Below are 23990 nucleotides of genomic sequence, written 5' to 3'. Positions count from 1 at the left end.
CAACATAACGAATAATCATTATGACTAAAGGGAGAGCAATTAATGAGTTAAAGACCTTTTTCTATAGCCCACAAATGCAAGAAATGTGAAGCATAAAATGCAGATGAAGCAACTTAAAAGTTAGGAAAACATCTGTCTTTGAGACTAAGGTCTATGCAATTTCATGCACAGAGCAAAAAAGTTCAAGATCATGAGAATTAAAACCTCAAAGCATAGGAATGGAGGTATAATCAGATTATACTTGCATAGCTGTAGGAACCTGGCTTCCTCCTTTCCGGGAAATACTATTATTCATAAATTTAAAATAGAAATGGGACTTGAAGAGAGAGAGTGCAAAAAAAAATACAGCTTTGCTTTGTTTGATAACCCACCTCCATGGGCAAAAAGTGGAAATATATCATATTTCATGGGTCAACATATGACAATGAGAGTACAGCATCCTCTTCTAAGATTGTCTGAGCAAATTTACTTCCTCTGCCACCATTCATTTTGGGAACGTAAAGCCCAAGGAGTTATATTTATCATAAATGACAATCCATTGCAATGCATTTCTATAGAAAAATATTATTTGTTGTGAGTGACTTCTGTTGATGTACACAATTCACAATGCAACTAACAATGCCAAATTGTTTAATGTTGCAAAATACAATTTAACTACATTTAAAATAAATGTAATTGCTTTTGTTGCACAATAAAATAAACATTCATTTGTTTCTCCAGATATAAAGAATACATATGTATTTAGTTATGTAGAAGAAATCATGAGGTTTTTAAAGGAAGCCTTTGGATCTGGAGTTTCAAATGGACACAGTTTTTATTACTGGATTTATTTTCTTGGATTAGGTTTTAGATGTTTTGCTGCCACTATTTTAACTCCTATAGTTACCCTCCATGAATACCAATGTTTGGAAGAAAGGCAACTTAAAATATATATAAATAATATCCTAAACAACCCCTATATCTAAATATACTTCCTGGTGCAGATTCATAATAGGTGGCTACCCAAGAAGAGGGGAGATTTATCTACTAACGAAGGTAACTTCTAGGTTTACAAAAAAACTTCTAGGTTTAAAAAAAAGTGATTTTTTTAACCCAAACTGCTTAAGCAATGTCTACACTTGCGCAAGCATAATAACTTATGCAAAAGGTTAGATCTTACAATGCAGCATCACAAGATCTCTGCTGTCATTTGGGGAGTTTCCTAACAACTCCAATAATCATTGCTAGAACAGTGGTGGTACCAGTGTCAAAGGGCAAGGAAGGAATACGAGAAGGCGGTGGTGGTGTGAGGGGGAAGGATGGAAGTGTTGGGGCTTTTACTTTCTTTTACCCAAGTATTGTTTAACATCCAAGACTGTACAGATATATAGTATCTGCAGTTTAAGGCTCTTTAACATTGTATTAGACCCCAAGAGGCATTTACCCTCCCACCTGTCCAAAGCTCAAGTAAATTACACCTGTAGCTTTGACCTTGCTATGGTTATCCATGCCATATCACTGTAATGTGGAAGGCTGGGACAAATGCTGTAGGGTCACCATTGCACTTGAACACTGAAGCAACTACGCCCAGTCCAAAATGCTGTGGCAACTTTACTGACAAGAAGATGCCACCGTAAATTTCTCTCTAAAAATCCTGCAAGATATGTATTGGCTCAGGGTACAATAGAAAAAAAAACAGGCTTTGGACCTATAAAGGTTTGAGTCCAGAGTATCTTGAAGGTCTGCCTGCTTCCATAAGATCCTTGAACCTGCCTTTCATCAAAATTCTCTCCAGAAGCCCTTCTTTAAACCCCTGCCTGATGACGCATGGCTGTTTCCCTCACAGTCACCCCTCCGACAACTTCAGGATATCATTTGGATGGTGCATGCTGTTTCTGACCATCAGAGGTTGCCTCACTCTCCCCTGCATTTTGCTCAGGTTTTCAGAGACCTGTTTTATCACGAATTTGAAAATGCTGGCAAAACGATCAGGAAAAAAAAGGGGGAGAGCAAGGTGACTTCTGACGTTTGGAAACAGTATGCATAATCCAAATACCAACCCTGTTTAGCTTCCAAGATTTGACAAGATTGGGCTATACCATGCTGCCTTTCCTCCCACAAAGGTAATAGGGTTTTATTATAACAGAAGGTTCTGGAAGATGCTTTAATAAAAGGAAAGGGGATGTGGACTATACCAAGACTTCTTAAACTTTTTCCACTCACGACCCCTTTTCGCCCAAGAAATTTTTACGTGACCCTGGGTAGATAGGTATATAAAATAGGTATACAAACCTTTTACTGTTGCCAAATTTTTCACGACCCCCACATTCAGTTACATGACCCCATATGGGGTCGTGACCCACAGTTTAAGAACCTTTGGACTATACCATTGTGTATACTACATACTGCTACTGCTTATATTATCCTACTATGAAATTTCTGCATTGGTTGTCATGTTGATCCTTATTCTTTGTTTCAGATTTCTGCTTGGTTTCAGATTTCCTCAATCCTAATCCTATTGCATTGCTTATTGGACATCCCATCCCGATGATTGCATTGACTTTAATTGTGTAATCCTCCTTGAGTCTCAGTGAGAAAGGCAAACTACAGATGATATAAATAAATAATTCTTCCATGATAGGAAACTGGGTGGTAACCCCTCTTCCACTATGCTTCCAGGGTTTCACAGCAAGACTTTCATTCCAATCCAGCTCTATTTATACATAGTCATGCTCAACCACTTCATAGTATGGAAGAATGCACATCTTAATACTGATGTTATTCATTTGCACTCTATTGCTTTTGATCGGATTGCATTTGGCTGAACATATCCATATACATTCTATCTCAGAGTATCAACTAATCACATTGTGGTGAGGTAGGGTTGGCCCAGCTGCTCTGCAAATGGCAAGTGCTACCTTTTCTTCTCAGCATCTACCACCTTATCTACTGAAAGAATGCAAAACACCACCCTAACGTGGTGAAAATGTCCCCCCCACATTTTGACGCAGCCCTAAATTATCATTACCATAGTGCCAAGAATTGAAATTAATCTCTGTCTCTGTTTCCATTCAAAGCTCTGTGGCTTTAGACAGACAACATTTTCCAGATTGTACAGTACTCAGAAATCGTGTCATGCTTTCCCCAAGAGCTGGTTGCTATTTTAGTTCAGGGCATCATATGTTCTAGTATGGAAAATTTACAGGAAAGGACTTACTCCAGACAGTCACTAAAGCTCCCTTTATTTTAAAATGAAAAAACTATCTATTTCCTTGAGATAATATTTGTGTAATCTCTGTAGTGGTTCCTCTGCTACATGTCCCCATAGGTTGATGGGGCCTGATCCACTCATCTGTAAGATGCACGTCTGTATTAGGATACAGCTGTATAGAGAGAGCGATGTCTGAGGATGCCCATGGTTATTTGCATGACGATGTTGCAAAACAGAACCACACCTATCAGCTGGGGCAGAAAGATATCTGTAGCACAACTCTCACAAGGAGAAAAATAGGGTCAAAAAATAAGTTGATGTGAGATTCATATGGGCTACTTGATATGTACAGAGCATAAACTATGCTTTGTCTAGCTTTGCTTTTAAAAAAATAGCATACCTGAGTGGATCAGTCGAAAGACTGCTTCTTGTTTCCAAAGAGGTCCTGAGACAGTTGCAAAAGAATAAAATTTAACAACATTAACACACAACATTTGACAAGCTTACAAAAGACCCCATATCAAGCCTCTGGTAAGTTATTAAGATGTTTTAGAAGTTATTTTTGAGGAAATGTGATGGATGGAATGATGTGCTTATAAACTGATGTGCTTATAAAATCTGATTTGCAAGATCATTTTGAAAAAGTAATTTGTACATGAATCATATACGAAGGAAACTTTACACATGCCAAAGTAGTGCTTTAATTAGAGAAAATAGTTTTAGTATTAAACATATTGCTATAAACTCATTATTTAAATTCTTAATTTAGCCATAAAACACCAATTGTATAAATATACATTAGTTGTGTTCACAGCTGCTTTAGCAATGAACAAAACATTTGCATTTATAATTAAATATGGGTTTTAAAGCATTGGTTTATTCTATTATTGCCAATAATGCATTGAAGAGAACCACTAACTATTGTATTCTAGTAAGGGGGGAAAGTTTACTCAGCATGGTTTAACTTATAAATAATTCCAGCATTTAATGTTATTAACAGCGCAATCTTGAGGAGCAGGGAATGGGCACGGGGAGCAGACTGACCCTTATGCTGGAGTATGTTGGAGATATACTGGTGTAAGGGCCAGTTACACTGGTGCAGGCCCCCAGTGCTGCTGTGCCGCTCTTGGGCACTAGCATAGCTCAGTGACAGCTGTGCGCCAGCACAACTCAGGTGCAGGGCTCTAAGCCAGCATGGCAGTGGGCAATTCAGGGGGCGTGGACGGAGACAGGTGGCTCCCTGACCTCTTTCAGTCTAGGAACATCCCGAGAGAGGTGCAAAGTTATGCCAAGGAAAATGGCTGTGCAGCCCATAGGTGGTCATTAAAGTGCAAAATCAAGTATCCCCCACAATGCCATGGCTAAACCCACAAGGTCCCAAGCAGGTCAGGATGCTGCCTAAGTTGAGACCAGTCATCTCCCTCTCTTGCACTGGCCAGGCCTCCACCCCAGCACCAAATTGCACCCCTAGCCCTACAAAAACCCTAGCCAGGATGCCCCACAACTCCGTAGGTAGGGCATGCAGCACGGGACACTGCCTGACAGCCCCCTGCCATGCAGACTTAAGCTGTTAATGCATGCCTGTTTTGTCTTGCGATTCTCCCTGTAATGTCTCACACTTTTTTATCCCGCGATCCAAAAATTGAACGCTTGGTGAACTCCATCCTGCATCAATCCCACTAAAGTTCAGGGAGGAATGTTCCCAAGCCAAACACTGTGGGATAGTAGGGGAGTGATCATCATTTCGTCAGTGCTCTGTGATTGGCTGACCTAACAAGTTTAAAAAAAAAAATTTTTTTTGCCGGTATGCCAGTATACCATTGTATCAACATTAAACCCTCTTATTGTATAGCAAACATGGTTGCAAAATAAAAACAGCCTGGAGCCGTGACTTTTAGGGTGCTGTGAGGCGGGTGGGCGCTGACGACCCTGACCGGTGAATGAACTCTGATGGAGAGGGGGAGGCTTGGAGAATGGCTACCTCTTTATTCTTGGCAGGGAGGGGGGGAAGCTTTATCTTGTTCCTTCAGTGTGTGCTCCTTCTCTGAGCCCCAGCCTCTGCTGTAGCAGAGGGTTGTTTGTATGGGGGAGCAATGGTACAGCTTCCAGTTGCAATGCTCCACCTCCATGATTCTTGTAACTGCTGCTTCTTTTTCCTTTCCTCTGAGAGCCAAACACCAGTGGCTGCCGGCAAAGAGCAAGAAGGAGAAAGAACAAAAGCAGAAAAATAACCCCCCAAAAAAGTTTCCAAACGAGAGAACAGCCACCTGAGGAAGGTCAGGGTTGAAACCAAAGACTTTTCTCACAAGACAGTTGGGGAAAGAAGGGAAAACATGAAGGACCCAGGTCTCAAAACCAAAGCCAGTTGCACACTAATCCAATACGCTGGTATACCGATATATTCGCTAATAATAATAATAATAATGAGAAGAAGAAGAAGAAGAACAACAACAACAGAGCACTCCAGAGATATACAGCCATTGCGGGTGATGGCGGAAATTTTCCAGAGTTCCACTGAGAAGGAGGTGGGAGGAGTGGGAGGGGGAAAGTGGAATGGGGGAGTGTCGGAAGGAAGAGGAGTCAACCTGAGCACTGAAATGCAATGGCAGGCACTCACAATTGCTGTGCTTCTTTATTCTTAATTGGGATAAAGCTGGGATTGGAAAACCAGGGGAAGTTTCACAATGGAAGTGGGTTGGTGCTGTGGGTGGGGGACAGCCATGCGTTTAGGCTTTGGGGATTCACTACATTTGCAGGAGAACAGCAAGACAGTACAGCCATGCTTTTTTGCCCTTAGAGTGGCGAGGCACCTCAATGGCAGGAAAAACACACAGAGAGCACCTGGGACTACTGGGTGAGCACTTTGCACAAACATCCAACAGGGAGAGTAAAGTCTACACTCTTTGGCTGACCTCTCCCAGTTCTGAACCCTAACCAGGGCCCAAAGGGGCAACCACACACTGACAGGCAAGCAGGGGACTTTTCCACAAGCCTCCTTCTCCCTTTCCTTTCAGTTGTGTCTCAGAGCTGCCCTGGCAACACCACCTCCCAGGAGTCCCAGACCTCCCATCATCGACCTGTGCTCAAGAGTGTGTGTTGCATGGGGGCTGGGCTGCAACAACTGCTGGGGGAGGGGGCCCAAGCCGTTGGCTCAGCACAGGACTGGCAGACAGGCAGTTGCCATGCTCCCCCTTGGACAGGGTGCAAAGGCGAGCGGAGCCTGACCATGCTGAGTGGAGTGGGTAGCCACAGAGTCCCTGGACTCATTCCATTGCAGGAGTAGACTCCCATGGAGCAGATGCCATGGAGGACACCTCATGTGCTGTTGGTGTGGACATGAACTCCAGACAGGTGAGGGTGTTTTGGATGGTGCGGGCCTTTTGGTGGTGGTGGTAGGGGCAGTAGCGCTTGGGGCAGACTCCTGCTCCAAGGCAGTTGCATCCATTTCCCCACAGATGACAATGAGGTTGGGCTTGGTTCTCTTCGCCCATTGCCCCTACAGCCCTCCAATAAAGTGTCTTTGGGGTTTTTGGAGGCTTAATTGCACCGCAGATTATGCAATCTGCCCATGGAGCAGATGGAGCTCATCCTGCTATTGATGGTGACACATCTGCATGGCAGACCTTGGGTGCTATTTCCCTCTGCCCCTGAACTGTGAGCCCTCAGCCGAAAATGCAACCAATGAATGGAGTGTAATCTGTTGAATATAGCTGGGTTCTTGGGGCTGGGGCAGCAGTTAGGTTTGGCCAACACTTCCAATTGATTGGAGACACTGGGAACAGGCTCTATGGGCTTTGTAGGGGGCCTTTTGCAAAAAGGATAAATGCTGTAGCCATTGCACACATTAGACTTCCCGCTGGCCGCAATGGGGGAAATGACAACCAGAATGATAGACCCTGTTGTTGCAGGTGGTCAGCCAGATTCCAGCCAATGCAGTTTCATCCTGAGTCCCAGTGTCCTCAGAGCTGAGAGCACCCACCCTTTGTGAGGTGAGTATGGAGGGATCAACCATCCTTATGGATTTATGGGTCTATCCACACCTTGATGTGGCTGGACGCTCAGGAAAAATTCTGGTTCTGCAGATGTCTGTAACCAGCAGAAACAAATCCATGTCCTCATGAAGCATGCAACTGCAGGAGTCAGTGCCACGTCTCACTGCTTCCTCCCCCCTTCCCAACAGTCTTGGCCAGGTGGCTGCGGCCAGGCTCTGTGGATGCCAAACTGAGAAGAAACAGATGGGGGCGTGTGTACAAAAAAAGCCCTTCTTCAGAATGGAGGCCCTCACCAATTGTCCTGGGTGCAGCACAGGGCCGGGCATGGGAAGGGGGAGAAGTGGTGTGTGAGGGTAGTGGTTCTGTTCTCTAATGACTGGGGGTCAGACTAGGGGCCACTGCTCTTCCAAAGGCTGGTGGTTCATCCCTCCCCAAGGGTGTCTGAGAGCGCAGGACCCCAAAAGGCACCCTGGGTGGCAGGGCACCTCCTGTGCCAGATGTGCACTCATATCTGCACACACATAATGTGCAGGGGGCCAGCTGAGGGTGTTCATGGAGGGGATGCTGGGGTCCATGCCAACACTGGGAGAACTTGGGCCCATTAAGGGGGTGGGGGTATGCTGCTGACAGCCAGCTAGCTTCCCTGACATGGGTACACCCATACAAAGCTTCGAAAACGCATTATTTTTCTGCTAGCTGCCACACAACTAAGCCCTATAGGGAATGGACTAGTACTGGCGTAGTTATGCAGCACTGGCACAAGCAGCCCTCAGGATTGCTCTGTAAATATCATTAAAAGCTTGTTTGAATACATATGCCATAAAGTATAGCTGCATCTGCAGACTACATCTCAGCCAGCCAGTTACTCGAGTTGGCTGCCTAATCCCAGAGTGTGTGAGAGAGACTGAAAGAGTGTATTGAGTTAGAAGGGCATTACAGGAGCCATAATTATGAGGCTTAGGTTATCTGTAGTCTTATGGGAGGTCCACCCCTCCTTGTGGGCAGATATTTGCAACATAGGACCTTTATATACATTCAAACTATAAGTAGATGAAATTGTACAATGTAAAATCCTCTTATTTTATAACTGGTAGTTGATAAAAAGAACATCTTGTGAATTCCTTGCTTCATCCAGGATAATATAATTACTTTTCAGTTACTTTATTCACAAGGAACAACCAGCTCTCATTGAAATACAAATGTTCCTCTGTCTGGGTAAGTATCCATGACATTGCTTCTAACCTTCCCAAATAATAAATGCTTACCTTGGAACAACTTTGCGTACCTTTGAACCAAGAACATCCTTAACATCTCCATCCCGCCAATCAAAAGCTGGTATAAAAATACCATGTAGAATATTTCCAGAGGAGCAGCCAAATTAGTCTGTTGCAGCAAAATTAAACAGGAGTCTAGTGGCATCTTAAAGAATTGCAACAATTTATGCTGGAATAAAATCTTTCTAGTCTTTAAATTGCCCTGACCTGGATAGCCCAGGCTAGCCTGATCTCATCAGATCTCAGAAACTAAGCAGTGGCAACCCTGGCAAGTATTTGCATGGGAGAACTCCAAGGAATACCATAGTCGCCACACAAGGCAGGCAAAGGCAAACCAACTCCGAATGTCTCTCGCCTTGAAAACCCCACCAGGGGTCACCATAAATCAGATGTGACTTGACTTGATGGCAAACAAAGTCTTTAAATTGCCACTAGATGTCTGTTTGTTTATGGGAAACACTATGATTCAAACCAGTTTAAAGGGAACCCAACATTGCAGGTCAATAAAATTTCAAGAAATGAAAACCAGATAATCTGTTCTCTTTGTGACTCTTCACAAAGAGAAACATTAAAGGCCCTTTGAAGTGGCTGTTCAGTATGGTCTTTGGCTTACAGTATTTTTGAGGGCTTACTTCCAGATGAGGGGCCCTTAATGCTTTGCTCTTTCTGGACTATTACACCACAGCACCTTAAAATGCTTTTGAATCATAGCATTTTCTATAGTACCTTTATGCTAATGGACGATTGGAGGTATGGAAAATTATGTTAAGTGCTCCATGGGTTAAAGGGGGTGTAAAGTTGTAAACATGAACTGAGTGGGAAGACTAGGGGCACCCGGTGGGAACAGTGAAAATCTCACCCTGCTGGTCTAGGAGGATCCAAGTCTGTTCAGACAGTAAAATAGCACCACTGGTGGAGAAGGAACTCAAGATGAAAGTGGCCCCTTCACATTGGCTGTTATACCTGCCATCATTTTAACACTGAAAAGGCAAGGTCCTGTAGGCATTTCTAATAGCATGCTAGCCTTGGAGCCCTGACCTGGATAGCTAAAGCTAGCCCAACCTTGTCAGATCTCAGAAGCTAAGCAGGGTCGGCCCTGGTTAGTAGTTGGACGGGAGTCTACCAAGGAAGTCCAGGGTTACTGCACAGAGACAGGAAACCCCCCTCTATTTGTATCTTGCCTTGAAAACCCTTTATGTAGGGCTGCCTTTGAGACTGACCCAGAGGCTTCCAGCTGGTTCAGAACACTACAGTGAGGGTCCTTACTGGGACCCTGCTGAGAGCACACATTCAGCCAGTGCTTCAATAACTGCACTGACTCCAGGTATAGAACCAGATCAGGTTTAAGGTGTTGGTTTTAACCTTTAAAGCCTTACATGGTCTGGGACCATTGTATCTTCGGGACCATCTCTCCTGGTACACCCCCCAGAGAGCATTACGCTCAGCGAATTACAACTTACTGGTGGTGGGGAGGGGCTGTGGTGGGGAGGGGCTGTGGTAGAGCATCTGCTTAGCATGCAGAAGGTCCCAGATTCAATCCTTGGCATCTCCATTTAAAGGGACTAGGCAAGTAGGTGACATGAAAGACCTCTGCCTGAGACCCTGGAAAGCTGCTGCCAGTCTGAGTGGACAATACTGACTTTGATGGACCAAGGGTCTGATTCAGTATAAGGCAGCTTCATGTGTTCATGTGTTCCTGGCTCAAAAAATGTCCAGCTGTCCTCAACCAGGGACAAGGCATTTTCAGCCCTGACCTGGTAGAACTCTCTCCCTAGTGAGATCAGGGACCTGAGGAACCTCGCTTAGTTCCGCAAGGCCTGTAAGACCAAGATTTTCCACCAGGCCTACAGTCGAGGACAACAACGGTATCCACCATTGCTGACCTACCTTCCCCATCTTTCTTAAATTTCCATATATTGTTCAATTGGGGATTCTGATTGCTTTCCCCGGGTTTGCTGTAGATTCCTAAGATGGTTTTAGCAACAACTGATTGATTAGTAATTATTTTATTGTATTTGATTGGTTTTAATTATATATATGTGTGTGTGTATTATGTTTTTATGATTGTTAGCCGCTCTGAGCCTGACTCCAGCTGGGATATAGAGCGGAATATAAGACTAATAATAGATACATATAAATAAAAAATAAGCTGGCTGTGACTTGATAGCATTTCACACAGATCTTTTCTCAAAAAGAAATAAGACAAATGGTTACTTTCCTGGCATATTGGACACACCTGAAATAATCACAGACAAAAGAGATAAGTGTGGGAACAGAACCCCGACATAGAGGAACTGTCAGCAACAACAACACAAAAAACACCTGACATGGGCTGGCCACATGTGCAGCCCTCACTAACATTAGCTGTCTCAATTCTGGTTCCACATGGAAGAACCCCCTTCAGGCTTCAAAAGAGGCTCTAAAAACACAGCGGGACCAGAGACAGAAGCACAATGAGAATTAATTGATCATATCAAAGAAAATGTTAACTGGGATCACTGTGATTTACATACACCACACACGCACAGATGGGTAAATTGCCTCTTTCATCTTTAATATACTCAATATGGATAAGAACCTCTATACAGAATAGGAATACAGGCCAATTTCTTGCAGGCTTAATATCTAGTAAGCTGTAAAGTTAGAGAAAAAGGAATGGGATGATACAAGAGAAAAAATCTTGCTTGCAAGCAAAGCCTGGACACTGTATTTCCCATTTCTCTTCAAAGAGCTCTTATGAATCAGACTACAGAGTTACTGTTGTGTTGTAATGCTTCAAGCTTCTTCCTTACTTATATGGGAAAACTGTCATTCAGATTATTCTGCTAGATATTGGTATCACATTCAAATATTTAAACTGTTATGTGAACTTGGGGTTCCTATGTTTTATAACAACAGTGATATCGTTATGATAATCTCTGTTTTACTATGCTTTCAAATAATATTGCAATCGGCCATGAGAACCTTTTTTGGGGGAAAGGGAGGCTAAAATGTCATAATAATTTTAATAAAATGCACCAAAGAATAAAATTTAAAGGATGATAAATTACCAATAATTTTGATTGCTTTTTTTTCTTTACTAACCTGTAAATTCATCCCCTCCTTCCTGAGAAACATCTCCCTTCATCTAGAAATCTATAGCGGAATTAATCACAAAGAACTTAGGTATTGTTCCCATCTCCTGTCTTTTCTCTAAAACCCCTAAGTTAATCAAAGAACAATCAAGACTTTGTCCACTACTAATGTTTGGTTACTGGTAACTTCACAGCGCCCCAGGACACATTTCAGGTACAAATCTCTCCCCTTCTGCTATGGGAAATTGTGACCATTTTCCTGGATTCAAAATGTGTGTGCACCCTGTACTTGCGTGTATAGTTCCTATCGCTTTCCTTGTGAGAGATGCTAGTCATTCCTCATTCCACACAGCTGCCTCTTTAGATTTTGCCCCTTTTATCAATAACTATATTTCCCCCTGGGAATCCTCTAAACCCCCTCATAGCTTTATTTTCCTAGTTCTTGTATGTATTGAGATTTGTGTGTCTTGCTGTGTGTATACAAATTTGATTATTCTTAATAAAAACCTTAAATTTCATAAAAACTCCCTTATTGGGAACCTTTTCCACTGATGTGCTCATTCCCCCCAAAAAATAGGTCTAAAAGACTCCCGTTGCCAACCTCTCGCAAAGCTCTACCCGTCTCCTAGCTAATTTCCCCCAACAAAAGGAGACCCCTCTAATTGGCATAACACCAAGGGTTTGGAAGGGACTGTGGAAAACTCCATATTCCATGCTTTGAATGGTAAGATACACAATAATAAACTGAATTTCGGATTTTCAATTCACATATAATCTGTAATTCTCATATAAAATGTGTAAATCTCTCGTAAAGGACATACAAAAATCCAAACAGTCACTTTGTTTAGGTAGAAAAAAATATTTGTTCAGCACATCCCCATAATTATAAATCAGCTTTCAAATGCTTTCCCATCCCTTTGTTTGTGTTCAGCAGAGACTAGGAGTTGTGAATAGTGATGAATTTTGAGGAGGTGTCTTACATATGTCTTCTAGAGGCTCTTTGTTAACTTGACAATTGTAAAGGATGAACTTAATTTACTTATAATTAAGTTTCATTTAACACAGCCTTCATCTGGAAGTGTCATCTGGTCTCTGAATATGGTATTGTTTTGACTTCAACAGAATATTTTAAAAACTGTATTAAGAGGTTTCCATCTTGTTCCTGTAATATTTAAATTCTCTCCCAGCCTCTTTATGGGGTGACAATGTGTTGTGCATACTGAAACATGATAATAAGACACTAAGATGTACTGATTAGCTGATAGCCTGTAGTACCCTGATTGCATACAAATACACTAAGCATGTTTATGACCTTAGGGATTTAGAACACAGCCACAACACAGTTAGTATACACTAATAATTTTTAATTATTAAAAATACCACACATTCCTTCCGAATTCAGAAAACTAGAAAAGTGGGCTCTTTATCTTTCTATAAGTAAGGTGAGATCCTGTTTTCCATTCAACTGTTCCTCAATTGTGAACATAGTTTGTTCAAGGCAGGGGTCATTAACTTTTGATAATTAAAGACGTAACCAACATCAGAATTCAGAGAAATGGATAAACAAAGAGCACTATAAGAAAGCCCATTTGAAGATGTTGTATCTGCTTGCCTTCACAACTGTAGGTGTAAATTAGGAAGTTAGATTTTGTTGTTTTAGTGTATCTGCTTGTTTCTGCCTCATGTTTAAGCCTGAACCTATTCTTTAATCTTTTCAATAAAACCTATTGCTTTTATTGGTGTGCTCTACTGTGGGGGTAATAGTCCAAATCCGGTTTCGGTCAAACTACCAGAAGAGGATTTGTTCTAGGGTCCCAGGTCTGGGACAGGGGAATCAAATCTTCCTTGCAAGGATCAGTGGGTTGGAAAACCCAGTCGTCTCACAAACTGACATTTTCATTAATAACCCATAAAGCTTCTGCAGCCCAAACGCTGGTTGCTGTGAGTGCTTTATGAGGAAGAAGTTTCACAATGAGTAGTAAATATATACAGGAGCACCCTGAGCAATTATTCTAGTCCATTGACAAATATCCAGCATTGCAGGCAACTGTTCAGCAATTTCCCTTTCTGTAAAGCATCTCTAAAGTGCCCTTTAAAAAAGTAAAGGTAGTCCCCCGTGTAAGCACCAGGTCATTACTGACCCATGGGGTGAGGTCACATCACAACGTTTACTAGGCAGACTATGTTTACGGAGTGGGTTGCCATTGCTTTCCCCAGTTGTCTACACTTTACCCCCAGCTAGCTGGGTACTCATTTTACCAACCTCAGAAGAATGGAAGGCTAAGTCAACCTTGAGCTAGCTATCTGAAACCGATTCCATTAGGATTGAACTCAGGTCATGAGAAGAGCTTAGACTGCAGTACTGAAGTTACCACTCTGTGCTATGGGGATCTAATTTAGTGCCCTTTAGTCCCATGAAAATCTTTGCCGGTCACTCCCTTCATATAAGATTTCATTTTCTTACATAAAAAGCCATATTTGGTTCTACACTGTACCACATTTGGCTATGGAGCCATAGGTCCTTCAACCTGAAGAACTGAGACAGAGCACGACAGATAGGCAGCTATTGGTTATGTCTCTTCATGGCACATATGGGAACTAGAAAAAAAAAAGGCAAGCAAAGGGCTCCTATTTGAAGCAGACAGTCTTCAAAGCCAAAACTAGATCAATCTGAAACAGGAACTGACCAACACTGGTATTAATTAAATCTATTGTGAAAACACATAAACCAGAACTAGATTTATGTACAAGGTAAACTAGCTAGAGTGTAGGTCCTAAATTAAAAAACAAAAAACAAAATTACCATTGTTGGGTATTGTTACGGGGTCCCTTAAACATGTATTATTCTGGCTCTGCTCATGATTTAGTAATCAAGCATGTTTGATTAGCAGATACCCAGACAGCTGCCATGCTGAATGCTGCCACTGCACAATTCTAAAGCCACTGTTTAGTAGTTACTGCTCATTTTGCAGAATGCTGTTCAATTTTTATGCAAGTTTCCAAGGCAATCCAAACAGAGGCTCAATTTGACAAATGATGGATATTTTGAACATGGGAAGTTCAAATTTCAACTATATTTTTGCAACGTTTATAACATCCTAGCTTTGCATTAGCAATAATGACATTCTAGTACCTCTCATACAAATATCACGTGGCATTTTCTATCCACTTCTATCCACTGTTTTGTTTTTTTTGCTCTTCCTTGACATTTTTTCCTCAGAATTTATTTCTAAAATGGAAGGTGTTTTTTTTAAAAAGTCTGAAAACTTTCTTAAATAAAACAAACTACCTCCAATGGTTTAAACAATGTATGCCAATTAAGCCCTATTCCACACAACCCTCTTATCATGCCATGGTACAGCCAAAGCTTTTGCTTTATTTCTTTAAACACTGAATCATTTGGGGAGCCAGCTGCAGGAATAAGAACCTTCCAGGCATGCCGCTTCAATAGCATCCCATCAAAACAAATAGAATACAATTTGCAAATAGTGACCAGAAACAGTAAACACAAAGTCTTGTGGCACGAAAGGTTTTAAATAACTATGAGATAGCAAACTGAAAAATAGAAACAAAAATTCAAGGTTAAATCAAGGACCATTTTGGTCAATCTCTTTATCTTTGAAAGGGAAACCATTAAGCGACCTTTGAAAGTACCAGGAAAGCCAAATTGCTTGAAAGGGCAGCAAATAATAGTCGATAATGATTATAGGTGTAGCACCTGAGATTTTCACAGCTATTCAGCTGATTTGATTGCCAAAGTCCATTAAAGAGGAGATCAGAAAAATGACTGCATAATAAATTTTGATTTTTAAAAAAACCCAACCTGATTATATTTTTGTTTGCCCAAAATTTAGCAATACAAGGGTTGTGCTATAAATAGGAAAAGTTTAAAAAATAAACTACAGAGCATTGATTACAAAGGAAAACTACAGGCATATGGGACATGAAGTTGTCTAACAAACAGGCTCAAAGGCTCTCCCTAGCTGACAGCCCATACATTTTGGAACTCATTCACAACAGGGAAGCTATTCTCCTTTGGCTTCTATTACAAAACAGAAAAATGAGAGGATGATAATTATATGTAAGAAGTTAAATTGTTCTGAAATAATCTTATCTTCAAACACAAGAAATGCAGCCAAAATATCCCCAACCCTCCTAGACAGCACATGATTTGCTTCCTCAATGATGCTTTTAAATCTTTGATATTTGAAAAGCTCAGTGCCATAACAACGGGGGGGGGGGGGGGGAGGAGAGACATGTGAATCAGCTGGCTTTCCCAATTTAGCATTTTGAAAGACACCAGGCATCACACATCGATTGTTTCCAGGGTTTGAGTAAGCTTAAATTGTAGATAAATTGCTTTGTAACCCATTAAAGGAAAAAAAATTTATACATAAAACATTTCTATCATGGAATTATTAATCACTCCACCCAACAGCCTAGCATATGTATTCAACACAAAAATCAAGATACCAATTTTGTACAATTAATGCGAGTAATGAAACATGAAAGAGGAGAAGAATAGGTAGACTGGCTTAAACTGAACTGGCTCTTCTGCAGTCTAGTTGCTCATAGACTCAGCCTTGCTGTCTGAACAGTAAGTGGCTGTGAGTGCCTTCTATCAGTCGTATCTGGTTTGCTAATCCATGCTTTTGTAACCTTGTAGTTGGATTACTGTGCCCTGACCTGGATGGCCCAGGCTAGCCTGATCTCGTCAGATCTCAGAAGCGATCCAGGATCAGCCCTGGTTAATATTTGGATGGGAGACCACCAAGGAATACCAGGGTTGCTGTGCAGAGGAAGGCACTGGCAAACCACCTCTGTTAGTCTCTTGCCAATAAAAACCCCAAAGGGGGTCGCCATAAGTCGGCTGCGACTTGACGGCACTTTACACACATACACAGTTGGATTACTGTAATGTGCTCTACATTTGGCTGCCCTTGAAGACAACCCAGAAACTGCTGCTAGTTCAGAATGTGGCAGCTCAATTATTGTCAGGGGCTAACTGAAAGGAACATATATTATTCCGCTTAAAACAGCTACACTTGCTGATGGTGTGCTTCCAAGTCTAATTTAAGGGGCTGGTTATTACCTTTGGCACTCTTCATAGCCTATGACCAATGCTCCTTCCCATACATCCCTGTATGCCAACTATGCTCTTCAGGCTGCCACTACTGGCTGCTCCACCACTTAAGGTGGCCTGCCAGGCATCAACCAGAGCCCATTCCTTTTCTGTTGTAGCTGTCACTCAGTGGAACAGGCTCCCACTGAGAAGGTGCCATTGTTAGGGATTTTATTTGCCAGGGCTTTTAATAGAGTACAAATTGCAGGCACATTTAGGAAGGAGGGGGTATGTGGGGTATTATTCTATTGGTTTTAAACTTGTAAGATACCTTCAGCCACAAGGAAAGGCAAGATGTGCGCTTTAAGTTATTACTTTCTTAATTCTTTGGGATAGTGTTTCTTTCTGGGCTTTCTGGTAAGAACAATTATTTTGAACAATGCACACTACATAATTGTGCAGAAATAACCATTTGAATATAATCATGGAAAGCACTAAAATACTTTATACACAACACAACACCATATGGCAGGAAGGATAGGACACACTATCAGTCCAATCCTAAGCATACATTCCTGAGAATAAGCCCCACTGAGTAGACCTGAGTAGGATTCTGAGTAGATTGCTCTGTATGGCAGCTTACTAATACATCCTCTTACTACAGACACAATGAGTTGGATCCAAAGATATTTTTGCTAGCAGAGGGGCCTTCTGTTGGAAAAGGGGGTTATGATATACCACTACCCCTTCCTACTCTCCTGCCTAGGAGTATCCAAGAGGCAGTGAAGGATCTTTGTGTGTGTGTGAGAGAGAGCTTTGACTTCCTTAGTCCTCCTTCTTCTTTGCCTTGCATAGGTTGCCACTCACTCAGACTCTGCCCTGCTCTTCTGCTATCTGCACTGTGAAGTGCCCCATAGAGGCTATGTGGATGCATATGAGCTGCTACACACACCCTTTTCACTCTGCCTGCTTACTGACTAGCCCAGTCAGGAGTCTTGGCCTATGCATGGAAGCAGTCAGGCGCCCTGGATGAGATCTTCTGAATACAGTCTGAGATCTTTAGAAGGGAAACAAAATCTGTATTTAGTAACACACATCTCTATTCACTAAAAGCACAGAAGCACTGGAAAACAATACCAGACCATTGCAGAGGTGTTACAGAACTAAGAAAAAGAAATAAAACACAAGGCTAACTAAGTTGAACAAGACACTGGCTTTACCTTGGCATTCCGTTCCAAGTAAGGGATACATGTAAAGCTGGAACTTTGAAACAAAGGCTGGTCAAGGCAGAGTTCACTGCATTTCTCACCATTCCCCGCGCCCTGGCTTGCACGTTTCCACAGAGTGTGCTAAGCTTTTTTTAACCCTTTTACCCCAAGCTGGGGGCTGAGATGTCCTTAGTTCCTGCCATAGCCCCTCTATCCAATAATAAAGTGGTCACATCCCTGATGCTTATTGTCCGACTCAGGATATCAAAAGAAAGAAAGAAAACCCATAAGCAGCAATTTGGGAGTGTAGCTGGTTATAGCAGGAAATTGGATGTAAGAAAGATCCACTGTTACTTTGCAACAATAATAAATGCATAATAAAATTGTACAGCACTTTGTAAGAAATAAGCCTTAATATTTATGTTACTTTATGATATAGGAGAATCTGCCTTTGAATTCATGATAGATGGAAAGTCAAGACAAAGTTACAAAGAAGGAAGCTTGTCAGTTTCATGGGCTGGTGGTATTGATAGGGCTCAGCTGACAGTTCACTAATTAACTAAGAGCAAAGAAGAGAAAAATTGCTTTAATCAGGTTCTTCATGCCTAGCCAATAAGCTAACTTGTCCGGAACATCTGTCATGTTTAGAAAAAGTCCTTTAATATTGTATCCCCCATTCACAAAAATAAAAAATAAAGACACCTTATATTAATACAGATTGCAACATTTATGTAACACTCATAATATCATGCCATTAAAGGTGACTGAAACTGTAACACTCGTAAAGGAATATTTTACTAGTAGAAGGCAAGCATTTTGACAACTCAGGAAGCTATGGGATGTCACGGTATATCTGAGGAGTTTATTTGGCTTAGACACAAAATCAGCATGCTTTCAAATGGCTGACTGGCACCCAGCTGGATCATACCCTGAATAAGGCGTATTTGTCATACAATATCATCATTTTCTAAAGGAGGTGTGGGGAACCTTTTTTCCGCCAAGGGCCATTTGGATATTTATAACATCATTCGCGGGCCATACAAAATTATCAACTTAAAAATTAGTTTCTTGGGCAGTCCTAGCAGCTCCATAGCTAATGACTCTTCTGCAAGGGGGAAAAATGTTCCTTTTCTCTGCAAAACAAACACACATCTGCCTTGAATAGAGGCTATTCCCATCTGCGGGAGGGGGCAGATCACCAATCTCTGAGTTAGAGATCTGCCAGGACCCATGAAGGGCCAGACCAAATGATTTTGGGGCCCTTAAACGGCCCCTGGGCTTGACGTTCCCCACCCCTGCTCTAAAGGGAAACAGTTGAACAGCAAAGATCCTAAGTATATTACAACTCTTTCCTATTAAAAAAAAGCTGGAGTAAGAAGGAGAAACATATTTATGATTTTTTAAAAATTAACAAATGGGATGTGTGTTAATGGTTAGGTCTACTCCTATGTAAACCGTTAATGTCCCCTTCAACCTTTAACAGTAAACATACTATATTGAACTAAAAGAAGTCTTCCTTTCTCTACTGCTTTCTCCACTTATGTGTTTACGAAGTCTGAACCAACTGTTCTGTCCAACACCCTGCAGATTTTTCTGTTAGACTAGAACAACTTTTCAAATATGTTGCTAGATAGTTCATAATTTTAAAAAAAGTGGGCAAACCACTTTTTCTGAAAATTTTGGGTAAGCAGAAAATGAGTCTTGTCTGTCTGAGGGAGGGAGAACTAGCAAGTGAATTACTGAGAGATACAGAAAAATTTTCTGCCAATTGTATTCTGAAATAAATGCAAATTGCCAGAAACAATACCTCCAACATTGGATGCACTGAGATTTCTTCTTCACTGGTCATACTACCAAACAATGATGTGGAAGCAAGTAATCAACCCAAAATAGCTTCATCTCTACAAACAACTGGCTGGAAAATGGGAGATGGACAGCTATCCCACAAAGCTTGTATCACTTGCTCCAATCTAATTACATATTTGTACAAAAATGGTATTTCATGTGGATATACAAAAGGATGCCCATATCACAATTGCTTCTGTGGGGAAGATGACACGCACTGGAGTATGCAAGTGTGCAAACAATGTGTGTATTAACCAATTTAAAAATTATTTTTATTTGGCAGAAAATTAAACATGCAGCAAATATTTCACTCTTATGGTAGTGTACCAATGTGTTGTAATTTATATAAAAAATTATTTGCAGATTCATATTTCCTGACAAGTGTCTTAGTCACTCCCTCAGATTTTCTCATGAAAATGTTTTTATTCATTAGAAAAAGCGCTAGCACGAAAGGAACTATTTATAGCCCGCCAAAGGGCTTATTGATACCCAGAGGCATTTCTGAATATTTTTTGTTTGAATAGATCCTCAGATCTGTAGTCTACATTACAAATTGTTTTTGAAATGTACCCAGTTTTCCAGTGTACACTGCCACACAGCTTTATACTTCCACAATTCCAGTACCCCTCCTGAGGATCACAGAACTAGGAGCTTATCTTTGGTTTGAGCGTCGATCTAAGATCTGGGAGACCCCATTTTGAATTCCAGTTTACCATGGAAGCTCACTGGCTGACCTTGGCCCAGTCACTCTCTCTCAGCCTATCCTACGTCACAGGGTTGTTCTGGTGCAGACAAAATATCAGGAGAGAATGACATAAGCTGTGCTTTGCGTCTCTATTGGGAAGAAAAGTGGGGTCTACATATTGAAATGTATAAAAAATAATTACACCCAGGGTTATAACATTTTTCTAAATCAAGGACAGGACAGAATTGATCTATTTCTTCCAAGACCATGATACGAAATTAATTCAATATTTCTTGTGTTACCAACTAAAAAAGATAGAGGCTCTATAAGAACAACAGAGAAAGCATTTTACTGTGCTAAAATGATCCCACATTTCCTCCAGATCTGCATTATTTCACGGAATAGAGAAGTCCATACTTATGACTTCAAGAAACTTTCTGTTAATTTAATGTGCATAATCTCTACCTGAACAGAAAGAAGATATACAATACAGGAAACTGACATATACTTCCTACCCATCAGGGAAAATTCAGAAGATTAACATTGGATTTCAGGGTTAAAAAAAAGGAAAAAAAACCCTGTTAGTATGTTTAAGACTGGCAAATCTGTTCCAATGAATTCACCAAAAGCATTAACCTGATATAGGATAGATAATAAAATTATTCTGTTTTACCTGCATACTGTTTTCTTGCAGCTGTCTTGACACACACAATAGATGAGGCCTTTACTGGCTAATTGAAACTATTTTCTTTTTCATTTTAAAGAGTTAAAACTAAATAAAGAATAATCCAAGATAAAGTAAACATGATGAATGAGAACAACACAATGAATGAAACTTGCTGCATCAGAGCTCCCTCTAGCTTCTATATGCAGGTATCCTTATCGAATGCAATTTGCCATATTTTCAGAATGTAATGATTAGTCTAGTCATAGCCTTTTCAAATCCATCTGCAGAATCAGGAGCATTTTATGACTCATACTGTTGCATTTTTACAGTTTTGACAAGACTGAATGCTCCATGATGTTGCTATTAAAAGCAAGATTTTATTATGACTCATTATGCATTAATCATGTTCAATGAGTAGGAAGCACTATAATTTTTATCTGAATAAAACAGAATGTGCAACAGCTTACATTCTGGTTCATGCTTAAGCAGATATTATCAACAATTGACTCTACCCACAGAAGTAACCTTGTGAAATTAAGAGATAAATTTCAAAGATTAAAAATAAACCAACAACTTTCATCAAGTATCTTACAAATTCAACCGTTCCAAAAACATGGCCGTTATAAGTTAAGGTTCCCCACTTGAATTCCAGGTTCTGCAAGCAATGAACACACTCTACAGTCTTTGACTCTGTTCTTGCTTACAACATACCATCCCTGCCCCCAAGCTTTTCTTAGTATTTCCGCACCACTCTTCTTTCCCTTCATGTAACATGAAATTGTGACTATGCAAATGTAATGCTGCTGATCATTCATGCTCAAAAATTTATGATCAAACATTTTGATCATGCTCAAAAGTTTATGCACTTCCTCTCACAGTACCCTCAAAACCTCTCTCTTCCCTTTTCAACATTATATAGCATTACATCCACATCAATTCTAGCCATACTGTAACCTAAGCATTTTGCAATTTTGGTTACTTTGGGTCTGCCCTCAAAGACAACCGAGAATCTCCAGCTAGTACAGAACTTCACAGCTAGATTATTATTGGGAAGTAGATGGAATATGCATATTACACCTATTCTGCAGTTAGTTCATTGGTTACCAATTAATTTTTGGATTCAATTCAAGGTAATAAGTATCACCTACAAAGCTCTTCATAGGTGTCACTTATTATCTTGAATTGAAACCCCCCCCCACAAAGCTCTTCATGCCCTGACCTGAATAGCCCAGAATAGTCTGATCTCATCAGATCACGGAAGCTAAGCAGGGTTGGCCCTGGCTAGTATTTGGATGGGTGACCTCCAAGGAATACCATAGTCACTATGCAGAGGCAGGCAATGGCAAACCACCTCCGAACGTCTCTTGCCTTGAAAACCTCATGGGGCTGCCATAAGTCAGCTGTGACTCGATGGCAAAAACAAAACAAAAAGCTCTTTGTGGCCTTGGACCCACACATCTAAAGCACTGCCTCTTCTGATACACCCCATAGTGACAGTTACATCCTTCTGTGCAAAGTCTGCTGAAGGTGATACCCTGCAAATGGGTAAAGATCAGCAGCTGCCCATTCCTGAGCATTCTCTGTTTCGGTTCCTACTTTATGGAATGGCCATTGAGGCATATAAATCACAATTCCAGATCATAAAACTGGTAAGCTGTTTCTAAGCATGGTGCAGCTTAATGAACAAATGAAGAAAGCTATATAAAGTATCTTGGCAAAATTAAAAACACCATCCACAACTAACAGCCGACAACAGAAAGGCTAGTGAAAAGGACTGGCACACCTTTAGCTGCATTCGTACCACCAAATGAGAAATACAGAATTTTAACAGAAATCAAAGACTATCATGCACAATGACATAATAAAATTAGAACTTTTAATTTCTTTGAAAACAGAGGTGTTAGGGCATTAGCTTCCCTGAGAGACACATGCTGTGCCCAACAAAACCCTGCCCTAATTCCAAATATGAAAGGATTAAATGTCGTTCGTTAACATGTATATGATCAGAGCGCTCTTTTCGTTATTAATATTTCACAGATTGGAAGGATGAGTCAAGTATCATGGCTGGTATCTGGTAGAAATCTTTACCACCAGGGTCACTGACAGAATACCAATCAATTTTTTCCTTCTGCAAATCATTATTACAGCATTATCCTAAACTTGTTTTGTTCATGAAGGAAATGGATTTCTTCACATCAGTGAAGCAAACAGGATACTAATACAAATAAGAATGCCACCCAAGCTTTCTGTTTTTTAAAAGGTGTATGGTAAGACCCATTTATTGAAAGAACCATTCAGGCACTGCTAAAGGCACAGGCTGTACTGCCAGATACAGAAAGAAATCAGAAGGAAGGACGACCCCCCCCCCCACAATACCACTGGAGCTTTTCTTTTCCATTTTATGAAGCAATTAATTTGCCTCCTTAAGACTAAGACAAGCTAATGAGCAAAACACTCTGCCAGTTCCAATACTGATGGCCTAGACATACAAACATTTTCCATTTAAAAAGGATAAAGGGACACCATTACAAAACCAGCTTCTACTGAAGGTTCACTTTTCTACCATACACATGCTGTTTAAAGACATTATGATAACTAATGCAAAGGATTTCACATGAACTTTACATGTCCAAAGAATATGTTTGGCAATGATAATGCAGGCAATGAAAATGCAGCAGCTTGTAGTGAAGGTCCAATTTGCACGGCTTTTCTTTTTTAAAACGAATGGAACAATTAAACGTAACTATGGTCAGACTAATCGGCATTCCTTTTTTTAAAATGCATGCCCGCTTACAAACTGGCATCAGAATGAAAGCTTTGAACCTTCAGGCACTTCCAGTTTGGTCTTCATGCAAACAAAAATTTTAATCAGATCAAAAGACCCCCAAATCTCAGCATATGAAAAGGAATAATTACAGCATTCTATTTTACTGTGTTGAGGGCAGAGGTAATTATTGTTTATGCCTGTGAAAAAGACAAGCATGTCACAACAA

General features: G+C 40.9%; 1 protein-coding gene across 3 annotated transcripts in view; it reads right to left on the bottom strand.

Moving 5' to 3' along the window:
* Nucleotides 1-23990, bottom strand: part of IQSEC1 (IQ motif and Sec7 domain ArfGEF 1) — a 414894-nt gene that overhangs the window by 195952 nt on the left and 194952 nt on the right. Inside the window, exon 3 of one of the 3 annotated variants that reach the window (XM_056861538.1) lies at nt 3591-3635. The exons of the other annotated variants lie outside the window; for them this stretch is intronic. Coding sequence (XP_056717516.1) covers nt 3591-3635 — 45 coding nt within the window. The remainder of the gene's footprint in view (nt 1-3590; nt 3636-23990) is intronic. 3 annotated transcript variants of the gene reach the window in all.

Source organism: Euleptes europaea, chromosome 1, assembly GCF_029931775.1.
Source record: "Euleptes europaea isolate rEulEur1 chromosome 1, rEulEur1.hap1, whole genome shotgun sequence".
Taxonomy (NCBI): domain Eukaryota; kingdom Metazoa; phylum Chordata; class Lepidosauria; order Squamata; family Sphaerodactylidae; genus Euleptes; species Euleptes europaea.
The sequence above is the reverse complement of the archived record's forward strand: the minus strand, read 5'-3'. Positions and strand labels throughout refer to the sequence as shown.